Raw genomic sequence first — 15792 nt, forward strand, 5'->3', positions numbered from 1 at the left:
TTATTTTCCCCATTGATTAATATTATTTTATTCTGGTAAAACGACGTCGCGCGGCCGCGAACACATAAAAAGCCGAATCTCGTGGAAAATACGAAGACCCGCCACCACTGGTAACAGAGCTCGAAATTCGCTTCGCTCTGCTCCAATCCAAACCCTCTCTTCTCTCTCTTGCAGAGAAGAAGATACTCTACAAACCCTAACTCGTTCGTTACTCCGTTCATGGCAACCTCCCTGCTTCAACCTCCTTCTTCTTCTTCCACCATGACCTTCTCCTCTTCTTCCTCCTCTCTCTTCACCGGCAGTTCCCATGCTGCCGCTCTTCGAACCTTAGGTTTCGTCGACATCGACAATTCCCGTGCTCGAATCCTCGCGCCTTGCAGCGTGGTAATCACAAAATCATCCGCTTTATTTTCGTTATATCATTTTTAAATTATTATTTGCTCACAATTATGCTATTCTTCTTGTTTCAATGGCAGAAATGTGACATGTCGGAATCGTCTAATTTCCCTAACGGAAAACCGATCATTCCGGTTCTCAACGAGCGGACGCTGCCGAAATTCTTAGAATCGGCGAGGGCAGAAACAGCGGTCAGCAGAAACAGTAACCGGTTGAAATTGTTTTCTGGCACGGCCAATCCTGTACTCTCTCAGGTTATTTTCTATTTCTTTGAGTGAATGGTCTTAGTTGTTCTGGAAGATGTTTCAATTCCTGAATGAAATTAATTCGCTGAACAGTCAGGTACTTTGGACTAATATGATTTGACCGATGACATGCATGCAAGTTTAAGATCTTTTTCATCATTCAAGGACTGTTGACTGACGCAATAGCTTTTATAGACTTTTCTGACAATATTTGGTTTTCAATTGATTTTTTTTTTACTTCTGCTAATGAATTAGATTGCATGAACATTCATAGTTTTATTTCTCATTCATAGGATCAATATAATTGAAAAATGATATCAGATTGGACCATGGTGTCATCTAGCGACGTGGTATGCGTCAATATCTGGTTACAAACATGACGTGTACTGAAAAAGCTTATTTATTGAATTCAGAGTCTAGTAGCTCTCTGTTGTATTGGTTGCTTGTGAGAAAATAAAGTTGGCGTGAATTGTCTTTCTGTTGAACTGGCTTTTGTTGAGTTTTGTTGTCCTCTAAATGTGTTTGTTTGATCAGGAAATCGCTCGTTACATGGGCCTGGAACTTGGACAGATTTCCATCAAGCGTTTTGCTGATGGGGAAATATATGTACAGTTACAAGAGAGTGTTCGAGGTTGCAATGTATACCTTATACAGCCAACCTGCCCTCCAGCAAATGAGAATCTCATGGAGCTTAAAATAATGATTGATGCTTGTCGGAGAGCATCGGCCAAGAATATCACTGCTGTGATTCCATACTTTGGATATGCTAGAGCTGATAGAAAGGCAAGTCTTTTTTGCGGGTTGTTAATTTTCCTTTACAACCAGTAGTTTTTAATTTATACGAAGGGTATTTGAGATTCAGTGTGGCAGACTAGAATATCTGACTCATTGGTTTATTGCATTGGTATACTTTTGTTCCCTTTCTGTAAATTTTGTGACTATTTTTGATGTTTCTGGCTGTTTCCCCCATTCTATTTTATACTACACCTTGAACCTTCCAAGAAGCCTCGAAACCTCCTTTGGTTCCCTTATCCCTTCAACCTTGAGCTAACCAAACCGTTAGCTATCCAAAGACAACCTAGAAATCAACCAAGATTCCCCTACTTGGAAGCTTTGCATCTTATTTGTTGTGCTCTGTTGGGTTAGACTTTCCATGACACCTTTGGGACCTTAAGTGAGTTTTCAGCACCATGAAATGGAAAATTAACTTGTTGCTGTCTTAGTTTTTTTTTTTTTGAAGTTATGTTCTTGTGTTTCCCTGTTTAGGCTCAATGTTATAATCAAAGATAAGATTTTTTTACTTTTTTTTTCTTTTACAGACTCAAGGGCGTGAATCAATTGCTGCTAAACTTGTTGCAAACCTTATTACCAAAGCTGGGGCAGACCGAGTTCTTGCTTGTGACCTTCATTCAGGGCAGTCCATGGGTTACTTTGATATTCCTGTGGATCACGTTCATTGTCAAGTAAGTAAACTTTGAATGGTTGTAGTTTCATTCTTGGCAACTTGTTTTCTAATACTATTGTTTATGATTTCCACTAGCCTGTGATTCTTGATTATCTCGCCAGCAAGACCATAAGTTCAAGTGATCTGGTGGTTGTTTCTCCTGATGTTGGTGGTGTTGCAAGAGCTCGTGCTTTTGCAAAGAAATTATCTGATGCCCCTTTGGCTATTGTAGATAAAAGGCGGCATGGGCACAATGTTGCTGAGGTAATTACTGACAAAATATGTCTTCATCCTTGACGTTCTGGATTTTTTTTTTTAATTTCCATTTATGTAAGGGAGTATACTCTTAAACAAATATTATCGGTTTTCTTTGGTATTTCATTTTCGACAATTACTTTCTTTCCAGAAATGAATTTGTCGTGTGCATCACTTTGGTTAATCAACACATGTGAGCATTGATAATACCTTTCTGATGTGTACTAAATGGTTATATTCACATTATCGTATTTTGATTTAAATTTCATCTGATATTGTACCTGGAAGTCTATCTTCTGTGGCTGGTTGAAATGTTGGATATTTGGGTGACATGTTACTCTCCAACGGTAGCCTATCTTACTGGCATTTGCCAGAATTCTTGTTTTTTATTGTTAGTTTTGGATGTGCCCATAGTTTGGCTATTTTTATAGAATACTAATTATCCTCGGAGCTAAGGTAAAGTTAACAACATGGATCTCCGAAGGTATATTCATCTTTGTTATGTTTGCCCTGAAGGTGATGAACCTGATTGGTGATGTTAAAGGAAAGGTTGCAGTAATGGTGGATGATATGATCGACACTGCTGGTATGTCAATTTCCACGCCGTATTTTGAAATTTGCAAAGAAATATTCCTTTATTCTGCGCTTCTTTACTGCATATGGTGGTTACTTGCTGGGTTAAAAAGGTCTATTTAAAAAAAATATTTAGCTAGATTTTTTAATTAAAATTTTATAGATATTTAAGTGCTGGATCTTGTATTGATATGCGTGTGTATTGTTTGTAATGCTACTTTATGGCTCTGGTATCCTGCTTTTCTATTTTGCTTAGTGTGTTTTCGTGGACTGGCTAATTTTAAGATAGAAGTCGTATTATCTATCTTAATGAACATTTTATAAACGGATTCCAATTTCCTTTTTTTAGCATACTTTGGTGTTTCTAAGTATTATCATTTGCTTAACTTCTTTGAGGAAATGCTGAATCTAGTTATAGAGACCAGAAAATGGTTAAACAATAACTTTAATACACGATTTTACTACTGTAATTGATTGGGAAGAATTCAGTCATATTTAGTCCATCTTGCCCGGGAAGATGGCTGATTGCTGTTTAAAAAGTTTCAGTTTGCATTTCCCTTAGGAGTATTTTGGTGTTCCTTCCTTGTCGAGTAGGCAAAAATGATGGATGCATTAGTTTCTTTGTACCATTTTCATCATTGATATCTGTTGGTATGTATCTGATTCTAATTGTTTTTGGACGAAAGGGACCATTGCTAAGGGTGCGGCACTGTTACATGAAGAGGGAGCTAGGGAAGTGTATGCGTGCTGCACTCATGCTGTTTTCAGGTATCGCCTTCGGTTTGCCCTACATTTTTATTCTTTGCTTTGTCTTTTTGTCTCCCTAATTAATAATTGAAGCCATGGAAGTCGAGTCTCGGGTTTACTGCCAAATCTGAAGCCATATTATTATGCCTTTTTTAGTAATTTGCTTTTCAATTATAAATTTTTCGTTCTTTATTCTATTTATTCAATTGATCTATAGTTGCTAATTGTTCAGTAATAAATATTGCTAATCAGCTTATTGGTCGTCGCTTGTCTTCACATCAATAAGCTTATGGATATATTGATCTGTATGCATGTTTTACTGCATCTTCATCATTATGTGTTGCTTTTGGTATTCATGTTGAGTATTGTACATAAGCTAGTATTCATATCATGGTGGTTTTGTTTTATTTGGATCGTAGCCCTCCAGCAATTGAGAGGCTGTCCAGTGGCTTATTTCAAGAGGTGATTATTACGAACACCATTCCCGTTACAGAGAAGAACTATTTCCCGCAGTTAACTATTCTTACTGTAGCAAACCTGTTGGGTGAAACTATTTGGCGTATTCACGATGACAGTTCTGTTAGTAGTATTTTTCAGTAAACAATCGTTATTGCCTTCTGCAGTTATATTAGTCAATCAATAAATGCTCTTTATTTTATACCCTTCCATTCCATCCTTTTTCTATTTCGTCTAATTTTAATTTTAGTTGTCGCCCTTTATTTTCTACATTCAACTAATATTTTGCCCTTTTTCATGAAAAACATACCTTTTGCCAATAACTTTTCTGATTTGGCTATGAAACTGTTAAAATTTATTAACAGTTGGGAAACTTTTAATTTCTTTTTTACGAGAAATGTGACTTTTGTAGAATCATACAAACATGATATGATTGAGCAACTGGTTTAAGTAGAAGAAAGTTCCCCTACATTAGAATGAATAATCAGAAAGTTCAAATTTTTATTATCCACAAGATTGCTCGATGATGTTATGCAATTGCGAGAGTTTTCCCCCATTATGTTAGACAGAGTTCCAATCGAAAGTGAAATTTTATATATATATATATATATATATATATATATATATATATTTTTTTTTTTTTTTTTTTTAATTTTTGTATATTTTATCGTTCAATCTTTTTCCAATTTAAGTATAATGTTATTTTTGAAAGCACAAATAACATTTTTATCAATTCAGCACCTCAATTACCAAAGTCCAAAAAGACTTTCCATAGAGACCGAAGTATCAGTATAGCCCCCCACTAGTGAACATACATTACAAGATTCCTATACATCCAAAGAGTATAAAACATTGTAAAATTCTTATAGTACATCTGCAAAATATTCCCAATAAAATAAGTTCAAATAAGTTTGGGTATGTTAAGTGAATCATTAATAAATTTTTGTAATCTATTAAATATTAAAAAGTTTATACTTAGTTTATATAGTTTTTTTTATTAATTGAGTGATGTTGTAAGTATCGTCACATTATTTTATGATTTTGAATTTTATAATTTTATAGAATACAAATTTAATGAATTTTACTTATTTATCATATTTTTATTGGTGGTTTCTTTTTATCATTTAAAATATTGTTTATATGTTTTTTATAAAGAAAAATTAATTTAGTATTATAATTTAATATTATTGTCATGAATTTTGTTCATCATCTTTCAACATATATTAAAATTAAAAAAAAAGTTTTATGTCTAAATTCAGATTATTATTTATTTACTATTTTTTATGTGATTTCATTCATGTGATGTATTATAATCTATGTTAGTATATAAAAAAAGGAGATTTCATTATAATTTAGAGAAAGAAAGTAAAAAATATTTGAAATATTTTTAAATTTGAATATATTTTTTTTAAATTAAAAAAGATCAACTTTATCAATTTTGTTCTAAAAAATTAAAAATTAATAAATATTTTGGTTGGCATAAAATTTTATTTATGTACAATCAAATATTATTTTATATATTTATTTTAGTTTTATCCAATTGATTTGTAGTTATATAACTTAAATTTTTTCTAAATATTTGACAATTAAGAAACACAAGTATACTTTTTTTTTATATTGAATATTTGAAACAATAAGAAAGTGACAAACACAAATATGAGAATAACTTTAAATAAGACAAATGTTATACTTCTTGGATATGAAAATGAGGATGGATCTTTTTTTTCTTTTATTTGGGGATGAAGATGATATAATAAAATTGATTTTCGTCCTACTCCATTATCATCTATAGACAAGACAAATATGTTAGATTATGAATTATAAACATACCAATTACAAAGAACATCAAACCCTACCATACAATAAATTATCCCAAGTGTATTCAGAGTAGTTCCTAATACCAAATAGCGAGAGCGTACCTGATTGGTAGGTATGAATAATGTAGATGGAAGAGTGGTAACTAATCTTCCAAATGGAATTAACAAAAGATTAATTTCTCTCATCCTAAAACTGCGTGAGATGATATTGTTCTCTTTCTAGTAGGTTCTCTCAAATGTATCTGAATTTTTTTTTTCTATGTTGTCTGACTAATGGGGTATGAATTTTATATCCTTACTAACAGATATCAGGGACATCTTAACAGGTTATTGGATGTTTAAGTCAATCACAAATCGTTCATTGAACATTGAATAATCTAACCCATCACTGACAAACCGTTTATTAGAAAACTCAAGGATTACGTATTATTCATAAAATTAATAATCATGTGCTATAAAATTGATACTAACAAATAAGATAATTTATTGATTAAAGTTAATCCATAATAATAACAAAATAAAGAATAATAACTTATATAATAAAACTATATGAATACAACATTCTACCACTTGGATAACATTAATGAATAAATTAATTATATCAATTATAACACAAACACAAATACCAATTAAGAGATATAAACATGAATCGCAAAGATAATAGGATAATAATATTTTAACTCACTTTTTTGACCCATTTTTAACCCACTACTTCAATTACCGTTAAATAATATATTTTGATTCTTTTTAGTGATGTGATATGATAATCTAATGGTGATTAAAATGATAGATTAAAAATGAGTCAAAAAATGTGAGTTAAAATATCATTATCTAAAATAATATTCTATATGAATGTCTACCATATGCTTATATTTTTAAATAATAAATAATAATTAAAATATAATTAATATATAATTAATATATATATATATATATTATGTTTTGGTTTTATTTTAATTATTATCCATTAACCGAGTAAGTTATGGATATACGGATATATGTATAAATATGGATTGAATATAATTCTTTTCATCTGGACATAAGAATGAAAGGAGTATATATTTTATACGTTTCAATTTTTTTTTTTCTGAATATTTTTTGAAAATTTTATTCTGAAAATATTATTCTTAAAATTTCAGAAATTTGATATAAAAAACTTTTGGAATATGTTATCCAGAAGTCACTTTTCCCGAAGGTAAAATGACCATTTCGATAGTTTGAGGCTGTGCACGAAGAAATTGAGGGGAATGCATGAAGAAATTGAAGGGGTGCAGGAAATAAAAAGTCTTTTATTTACTACTTACTGGGCCTACAAAGAGCCGCCGAATCTACCCGACCCAACAGGGTCACCTAGCCGTGCGGAACCCTAGTAGTCGTGCTTAAAATGATAAAACCCTAAATTGCATCTATAAATCATCTTCAATTTCATTTCATCTCCAAGAAGTTCCACTGCTGCAACGAATTACAATTTGCGCTTTCCTTCTCTTTTCTTGCTTGATTTTCTTGCTATTTTTTTCTTCTTTATTTTTTTCTGATACTTTTTGATGTGTTTTATCCCCGTTTCGGTCCCATATACTGTGGTGTTCTTTTCTCCGGGAAATTCTTCTGTCAATTTCTTATGTATGTGGGAAAATGCTGAGTCTGTGATGAAGATGTAACAGTGCTAGAGGCGACACATTGTGTTCGTCGATGACGGCGCAATTATCCTCTAAGAAGTTCTGAGCTCAACATTTTTAATCTATTTTCATTATTGTTTAATTGTTTGTCAATAATATATTGTTTAAATTTCCCTTGTTGGGAATTAGTTGATTACTACTTTGAGCTTATTCTGGGGAGGGAAAAAGCTATGCGAAGTGATGATAGCAATTCATTCGTCTGTCAATCCGCTGATACTGCGTGATGTTTATATGAATCCCGACAGGTTCTGATCGCTATCTTCATTCCCTCTCTCAAAATTCTAAAACATTTTTGTAGGACATTATCTTCTTTTGTATGCGCTATAGGTATTTTAGTGTTTAAATTTGATTGTTTTCGAAGGTGAAATTGAAAATGGGCATGTGATGAATCTCATCGTTAAATGGGTAATTTGCGTCTGAATTTTTTATTGATGCTATCACCTTGGAGAACTGATGCCCTCAGTTTTGTAACCCTTTAACGTGATTGAATATTATGCGTATATCTGTCTGTTTGAATAGTGATAAATCTCCTGATATTTGAAGTCACTTTCTTCTGTAGTTTATTTTCATTTTCTTTTGCAGATTATTTGAACTTCTCTGAGAGGAATTTGTGGAAGAAATCTGGTCGGAATTTGAGGAATAAAACTGGCTATCTACTTGGATTTTTGTTTGTAATATCTACATATAGTTGTATTAGAAAATTGGAGATCAAAATTTTATAGTACAAGTAATAAAGAAACCTCTGTTTGTAAAACGTACAGATAGTTGTATTACGAAAGTTGGAGATCAAAATTTTACAGTACAAGTGATTAAGAAACCTCTGTTATACAATCCAAAACAAAACACAAGAAAGACAGTAACTCTGTTTCCTAAAAGTATGCCTATATACATTTGTTTTTCTTTATCTGCCCTGTATTCTTCCATCTGCGGGGGACAAATATTGATTGTAGTTAATAATAGTTTTGCAAATTTGGTTTAACAATTTTTCTTTATACAAGAATGGAAGTGTAAATTTACCCATAATTTGTTTGTATATCCAAAGCGTGGTGGATGTCTAGTATGACCATTGTCCATCTTCTGTAAGGAAAACTTCAGGATGTACAACTGCTGTTGTGTAATTCAGGGCTCTCTGTAATTTACGTTGGTCAAATACTTCTACATCAATGGAGAATATTGAACTAACTGGTCGATGATCCGAGAGTTTATTTTCGGTTCGCTTATATTCAAGTTGCTTTATTCCTTTGCCCAACCACAGTATACGATCACACCTGTACATAATCTTAACAATGGTAAAATTTTGCATTTCCTTCAATCTAAAGATCCAAGCACAGGCAAAATATTGATGCACTTACCAGGCCGGAGATCTCTTCTTTTCTCCTTCTTTCGGGTTTTCACCGATATATATGTCAGAATTAAATTCATACTTGTAAGTGGGTGGGAAGTTTATTACCCCCTCTTTCCATCCATCAAACACGTGCCCACTACGTAATTCTCTAGTTAACTGCAATTAAGTTTATGTGATTAAAAACTCTCGTCGATAAAGTACCATGTGAAATCTCCAAATGAATCAAATTGGGTGCTAACAAGTTATTTTTGCATCTCTCTGTCTAGATTTTGTCAGATTCAAATTATATGGTCTAGTTGTTTCACAATTCTCACCTGATCGTAATTCATCAGTTCATCCCATTTCCTTAGGGCTACGAGCTTTCGAACCTCCTCATCCGTCATATTGATACGATAATTTAAATCCCCAAACCAGAAAATTTGACTGTTGGCATGGACAAACCCACTAATGAATCCAAGATGTTCGCAATAACATCACTAAACATACCAATTTCCATTCAACTTTTTTATTTGTTGATATAATGAATTCTATATCCAGCTTAAAATTGAACACATAATAATATGGTTTGTCAAATTGTTCAACACACCTTTCTAGCAGCATTTTTATTGTTTGTGAAAAGGACTATTTCATGAACTTACTCGTGTGATGGGATCGTTTGTGGCTGATCTGTATCAAAGACAGATGAGAAACAAGTGCGGCGAAGAATTTCATGAACATCCGAGTTTCGTCTCATTTCTGCACCATCCTTCTGACCAGACGTCAAATGCGAACAAACAAAGCACAAACGTGACTGAAAGAGAGACATACTAACTGAAACAGATCCCTGCATCAGACATACTTTGTCATCATTCACATTCACAAAGGTTAGAGCCACGTTGTTCTAACAGTAAATCGTGAAAAAAACATGCAATACTCTATTTACCTTGTTTCCCATGTAGCCCATGAGACCAACTCCAACTGGAGAAACTTTCAAGTTGTTAACGTGCCTTCTCAACCTCCTCTGCACCCAAATAGACACATATATTCCTACCATCTGCTTGCTGACGATTCGGACATACTTACGATGTGGTTTCACACCACCTATTCCATTATTATCTTCGTTGTCATTTGGCAATTCAAGAAAAGCATCATCTTCCTCATCAGATAACATGTCAGATAACTCATCAAGGGTATCGATTACTTCCTCAGGCATCACTTGCTGTTCTTTCCATAACAAGCCCAAATTTCCCGAACTGTGGTGTGTCCGTTTCAATACACTCCCATATTTTGAAGCCTTCTCTGTCAAGTTAAAGCCAATTCTGTCTGAGCTCCACACTCTGCGCAATTTTGCACTGGAATCGGTATGTGGGATTGCATCTAAAGGACGTTCAGGCCAGTCAAGTATGGTATGAGGATCAATGTCATTGATTTTCCTCAACTGTAAATTCCTTCCTATACCAATTATGCTTTTCACTTCCTCTTGTTCCACCTCAACGTTGTTACAACTTCCCAGGTACTCCTCATTCATTGTGTCTAGTGGATTAACATCTATACCGTCTGCTAGAACATCAGCAGAAGCAGAAGCTCTTAGGACTGGAGAAGGAGGGGCACTGTAGCTTTTTGGCTTGGTTTCAGGTTCAGAAGATTTGTTTAGAGTTCTTCTAATGATTGCTTCCCAATTCCGGATTGGTGTATTATCCTCTGCCCCAAGAACATTTCCAGCATTCAAGGGGACTACCTCTTGGAAACTGTTGAAAGTCAATCACACAGAAATGGACCTCTCATCTATGTTGAATTTTAATTTATGAACCATGGGAAAGAAACTCCATGAAATTTAATTTATGGAAAGAAAAAAGAAATCTAAATAGTTCTATCTAAAGTCTAGTGAATGATCCAATATTTGTCAATATGTTGAAGAAGAAAACACAGGAAACGGTGGACCATGAACAACACTGTAGATATACACAACTGGAGCAACTACTTACCCAATAATGTAAATATCTGCTGGCTCATTGGTGCAAAGCCAGTCCTCAATTTCAAGATCCTTAGATGGAAGTCTTCCAGCAACGTTCCAGGTGCCAATTGTTACCCTGCAAAATAACCGGTTTATGATTCCTTTCATTAATATCATGAAATTAGTTACACATAACTTGATTAACACCAGACCTCACTTCCTTTGTATTTATGTATTGAACACGCAGAGTTTCTGATTTCCCTCTTCTATGCCTGGTCTTATGGCCCTTACAAGACGCATCTGAATTACAAAATCAAATCACGCACGCTGGTGATTTTAACACTTTGAACTCAATCTGGTGTAGAAAACAGTCAATCATTCGAAGTTTGCAAAATTAGTCTAGGTGGTTTATAAAATTGATTTCATATACTTTGCTGGTAATAACACATTTGGAATTTGGTTTAGATTTCCTTTGTTTTTTCTGATGCATTCTTTCACCATAGATCATCTATCTACATGTAATTCGTAACCTGGCATGTTTAATTTGACATCAGTGGAGAACAAATGTTTTGTGTGTAGAACAAAGCTACGAAAAATATACTGCGTTTAGATTCTAGATTTCATAACAAGCAGCTCCTATAACTGGTTTTGTAACCAGAGCAAGAAATGACAGAAGGTGTATTAAAGCTGAGAGCACATATTCTTGTTTAAAGCACCATAGTAATGTTAAAGGAATAAAGTATTGCCTGATGTTTGACTTGGGAATATGGATTGTGTTCTTAGTGGATTTTCTTCACGCACACCCATTCTCGAGTCTTTAAGAGAGCAAACTGAATGAAATTGAAAGAACAAAGAAGAAAAACAAAAAAAAAAAATATGAAAAGAGAAGAAGATCAAAGCTAAACAGCAAAAAGGAATATAGTATAGTCTAAAGCATACCATCATCTTCACTCTCAGTTTCAGTGTCCACTTCATCCTCACTAAAATCATACACCTTTGGCTTTATGTTTAACCATTTCTTCATCACAAGGGAGGGCCAAAAGGCCTGCGGCAATGAGACAAAGTTCGAGGTTTCTAAGAAACATATTTTTATCCTTAAACAGCAGTCAGAGGGTGTCGAAGCTTACCTCTGAGCGTCTTCCTCTCCTTGTTTTCATTGTCTCAGGTCAAAGTACTATAACTGAACCAACAAGCACTTGTTTTGTGCAGTGTGCAAGATTTTCAGAGCCTAGCTCTTAAATATGGAAACTGTCACTGACATGGTTTGGGCACTATTTTGCAGCCAGCATTTAAATAAGAGGCCTTCTCAGATTGTAGGAATTAACAAAACAAAGTTGGAGTTTTTTGAGTGCTCAATTGTAGAGAGTTCCCATAGAGCCAAAAAGAAAAAGACAGAAAATGCGTGACCATATAGCATTATAGCTAGATATCCACAACCACAACTTGCAGAAGGAGAAAAGAAAAAACAAAGAATAAAAATAATAATAATAATAATAACAATACTGGTCCTAACACCACTTCTTCTAATTGTCTGATAATAAAACGCAGGAAAAGAAAGTCCTAAAAGGTAAACACTTACTAATTGAGATTTCAGGAGATACCTAAAAGAAAAATAAAAATAAACAGCAAACGTCACATTCAAGAGGAGATACATACAGAACAACTAACTATACTTTTGGTGTAATGTAACACTTCTCCATACCAGTATTTTCTTTTCCCCATATTCAGTCAATTATCACTTCTCACACGCGCTTCTCTCTCTTTCTATTTTTCTTTATTATACAAATAATTATGAATATAAATGATAAATGAAAGATAAATGATTGAGGCAGCATAAACAAATATACAATTTCTGGCCAACAGTATTCATACAAAATTATGTGATTAAACTTATGTGTATTTTATATTACATTAAGCAACTGGCTAACAGCAAAATGTAGCCCAATACATTGAAAATTTCAAATGGTTATTTGTTTATTATTGTTAGAACAATAATGCGCACTGTTACTACTATTGCTACTATACGTGCAGATTTAGCAGTGCCACAAAATGAAGAAATGAATACATCATCAAATACCAAAACCGATGACGACAGGGAACGAAAAGCAAGGATGCATACAAATAAAGGGTACAATCACAGCCAAGATCTGCTAATGACCCCACAAAAGAGGAAGCTTCTTTTAAAACAAGGAAGGATCTTATAAACAAAACCAGATTTATTTATTTTTTAATTCATGCTTAGCTCAAATGGGCAACTAATTAATAACCACAGTGTGAACTGATTAGGATTCATTATGGCAAGCCATAGTCGCCCATGTTGTCTTCTCTTTCATTTTCATCACTGCTGCTACTGTTATTATTTTTATTATTATTTTCTCTCCCATGCAAAAACAGGTTAGGAAATTGACAACCTTTGCATAAAAAAACACTGAAACAAAATTGACTATGACAAAGTGAAAGATGGAATGTGAGGGAGAGTGATGAGAGCATGGATGATGTAGGGCCACCGCACTATATGTGAAGAAGATAAACAGTTGAGTTTTGAACTGTGAATTTAATCATATTTTATGTCAATTTGATGAGCAAGTTGGTGGGGAATAACAGATTCACGACAACCTTCGTCTCTCACTCGCAGGTTAGTTACACCTTTCATTAACCGATAACCTAAAATAATGTTAACATTAACTTTTGCTCAACAATGAAAAAGAAGCAATTTTCTTACTATGGCCACGTGAAGATGTCAATCTTTCTCTCTCTCTCAACAGGAAGCTAAGGGGAGGATTTATGACAAGTTAAGAAAGTGTGAGAACATGTGAATGATTTCTTAATTATGTAATTTGATTGAATCCAATCATTAAGGGAATTTTTTATTTCGGAGTAGGATAGGGACTATATATGACTATGTCTTACGGTCGAAAATAGTCTAAATGTGAGTCAAAATTTCACATTGGATAGAATAGACAAAGTTAAATATTACAATCCTATAACCGATATGAAAAATATATATAACTCATCAATGATGTCAAATGTCTTATATGTGTAAGACTAATGTCATATAACTCTATGTAAAAAATGGATACTTAAAATTTTCATTAAAAAATAAATAATGTATATGAAGGAATTGTGGGAACATACTTGTACATCAAGTACACATGCTACACTCTCACAGGTGAATGAATATATAGAAGAAAGAACACATTCTTAGAGTGATGTTTTTGGGAGTTTCCATAATAACTATCTGTGATGATTTAAATTGAATGAGAGATTGGAATTATATAAGAAAGAATAAAGACATATGCATGGTGACATTGGTTATGTGGTTGTTACTTTCGTATACATTATTGAGGGTTTGTGATGGAAAACAAGACACAACACTGTGCTCCCTTCCCTTCCAAATTTGTCTTTCATACTTCATTCCTCTATTTCCTCATCTGCACCATCACTTGATAGAGCCACCATTTTTTCTCTCCAAACTTGTCTTTATATTACCTCTGTCATAAGGTTCACCTTACTCTGTTTCTGTCCATTGTCATCATAGGGTGCTCCTTCTTCTTCTATTCGGAACACTTTATTTTTTAAATCACTATTTAGGTGGTGGTTTTGTTAAAGAACTTGAAGGTAAACTTAATTAATAGGATAAAGTACTTGTGGATACATTCACATACTACTAGATTCATTTTTTAAAGTTACACATACATTTTCTTGTTATTGATTTTATTTTTTCTTGTCATTATTCTCTCCCTATATATATATATCAGTGAATTAGTGAATAAATATAATATACATAAGTTATTGTTTTTACCTCACTAATTCTGGGGTCACTTTTTTTTAGTTATTAATATCTCTCTATATCTTTCTATCTATACACAGATATATTGGGAAAATAAACGACTAGAGTTTATATGATAATATTCTACATTAAGTTTCATTATTTTAACGGTTAGTTTAAGATTTTAAATCAACTAAAAGAATATACAAAATATAAAAACTAAAAATATTTTAATCATGCTTCTATATTGCGTTTTTCAAAATATTTTAAATAAAAAATTAAAAAAGCAGACAAATAATACCCCATAACAATAAAAAAAAATAAATGAATACATGTTGCGAGATAGGATGGATCAGCGTGCACTTTGACCCACGCAGGTTGCGATAACGAGTTATATTATACACACTAACAAATTCAAATATCCTCCCATTTTACACTCCTTAGCAAATTATGAACTAATATATATTTATATATATATATACATTAAAAATGAATATTATAAAGACCAACTAAATGATTAAAGTTACAAAATATATACAGTCGTAATCTATCAATGCAATTCCTGAAACAAATATCTATTTGCATAATTACAAGATGACTCATAAAGTTTGAAACGTACAGGAAACAATGGCGACAGAGGCAATACTGAAGAGATAGAGTTATGATGAAAGAGTATTAGGAGTTTGGCAATTTGAGTTAACAAGCATTAACTTATCATAAGCTTTATTAGCATCTCATGAAGGTTGCAAATTATAACTCCAAAACCTCGCACTATGAATATAAGGAAAATTATATTTTAATTCTTATTAGTTATCTCTATTTTTTATTTTCTGATATGATTTAATATAAATCATTAATTTTTTTAAAAAAATAATATATTAATCAATAATTCATATTAAATAATTACCATAAAAAAAATAGGAGTCCTAATATATTATTCATAAATATAATCGACAAATATCAATTAATGAAAGAAGTATTAGTTGGCATTAAAATATGATTAACACATTTATGGTAAAGTTTAAACGGTGAGATTTGTGATAGCATTAATTTTGGTTGGGTGGTGCTGTCTGTTGCCATCATTGAAATTGAGTGAGCACAATAAGAATTTGGTTACGGCTGTGCTTTGAATGGCG

At 32.8% G+C, this 15792-nt stretch overlaps 2 protein-coding genes, 1 long non-coding RNA gene and 3 other non-coding genes across 6 annotated transcripts; 5 read left to right on the forward strand and 1 right to left on the reverse strand.

Moving 5' to 3' along the window:
- Nucleotides 1–79: 79 nt before the first annotated feature.
- On the forward strand, nt 80–4322 carry LOC114175911 (ribose-phosphate pyrophosphokinase 1). Its single transcript, XM_028060755.1, has 8 exons — nt 80–384; nt 477–650; nt 1176–1424; nt 1961–2104; nt 2182–2349; nt 2857–2926; nt 3600–3681; nt 4080–4322. Exons 1-8 carry the CDS (start codon nt 220–222, stop codon nt 4258–4260), a joined length of 1233 nt encoding a protein of 410 aa, XP_027916556.1. The 5' UTR covers nt 80–219; the 3' UTR covers nt 4261–4322.
- A 3014-nt stretch (nt 4323–7336) lies between these two features.
- LOC114177797 lies at nt 7337–8411 on the forward strand. Its single transcript, XR_003603206.1, has 2 exons — nt 7337–7854; nt 8192–8411. It is a non-coding gene; the product is annotated as an uncharacterized LOC114177797 (long non-coding RNA).
- On the forward strand, nt 7572–7659 carry LOC114179987. Its single transcript, XR_003603567.1, has one exon. It is a non-coding gene; the product is annotated as a small nucleolar RNA U61 (small nucleolar RNA).
- Nucleotides 7782–7865, forward strand: LOC114179999. Its single transcript, XR_003603578.1, has one exon. It is a non-coding gene; the product is annotated as a small nucleolar RNA snoR14 (small nucleolar RNA).
- LOC114179983 lies at nt 7982–8071 on the forward strand. Its single transcript, XR_003603563.1, has one exon. It is a non-coding gene; the product is annotated as a small nucleolar RNA Z101 (small nucleolar RNA).
- Nucleotides 8355–12268, reverse strand: LOC114177796 (type I inositol polyphosphate 5-phosphatase 2-like). The gene is made up of 11 exons (XM_028063335.1): nt 12015–12268; nt 11827–11932; nt 11634–11717; nt 11100–11187; nt 10919–11023; nt 9877–10681; nt 9593–9777; nt 9269–9377; nt 8962–9110; nt 8627–8877; nt 8355–8533 (listed from the first exon to the last, which is right to left on the reverse strand). Exons 1-10 carry the CDS (start codon nt 12042–12044, stop codon nt 8664–8666), a joined length of 1875 nt encoding a protein of 624 aa, XP_027919136.1. The 5' UTR covers nt 12045–12268; the 3' UTR covers nt 8355–8533; nt 8627–8663.
- Nucleotides 12269–15792: the final 3524 nt, after the last annotated feature.

Source organism: Vigna unguiculata, chromosome 3, assembly GCF_004118075.2.
Source record: "Vigna unguiculata cultivar IT97K-499-35 chromosome 3, ASM411807v1, whole genome shotgun sequence".
In the NCBI taxonomy this organism is placed as follows: Eukaryota; Viridiplantae; Streptophyta; class Magnoliopsida; order Fabales; family Fabaceae; genus Vigna; species Vigna unguiculata.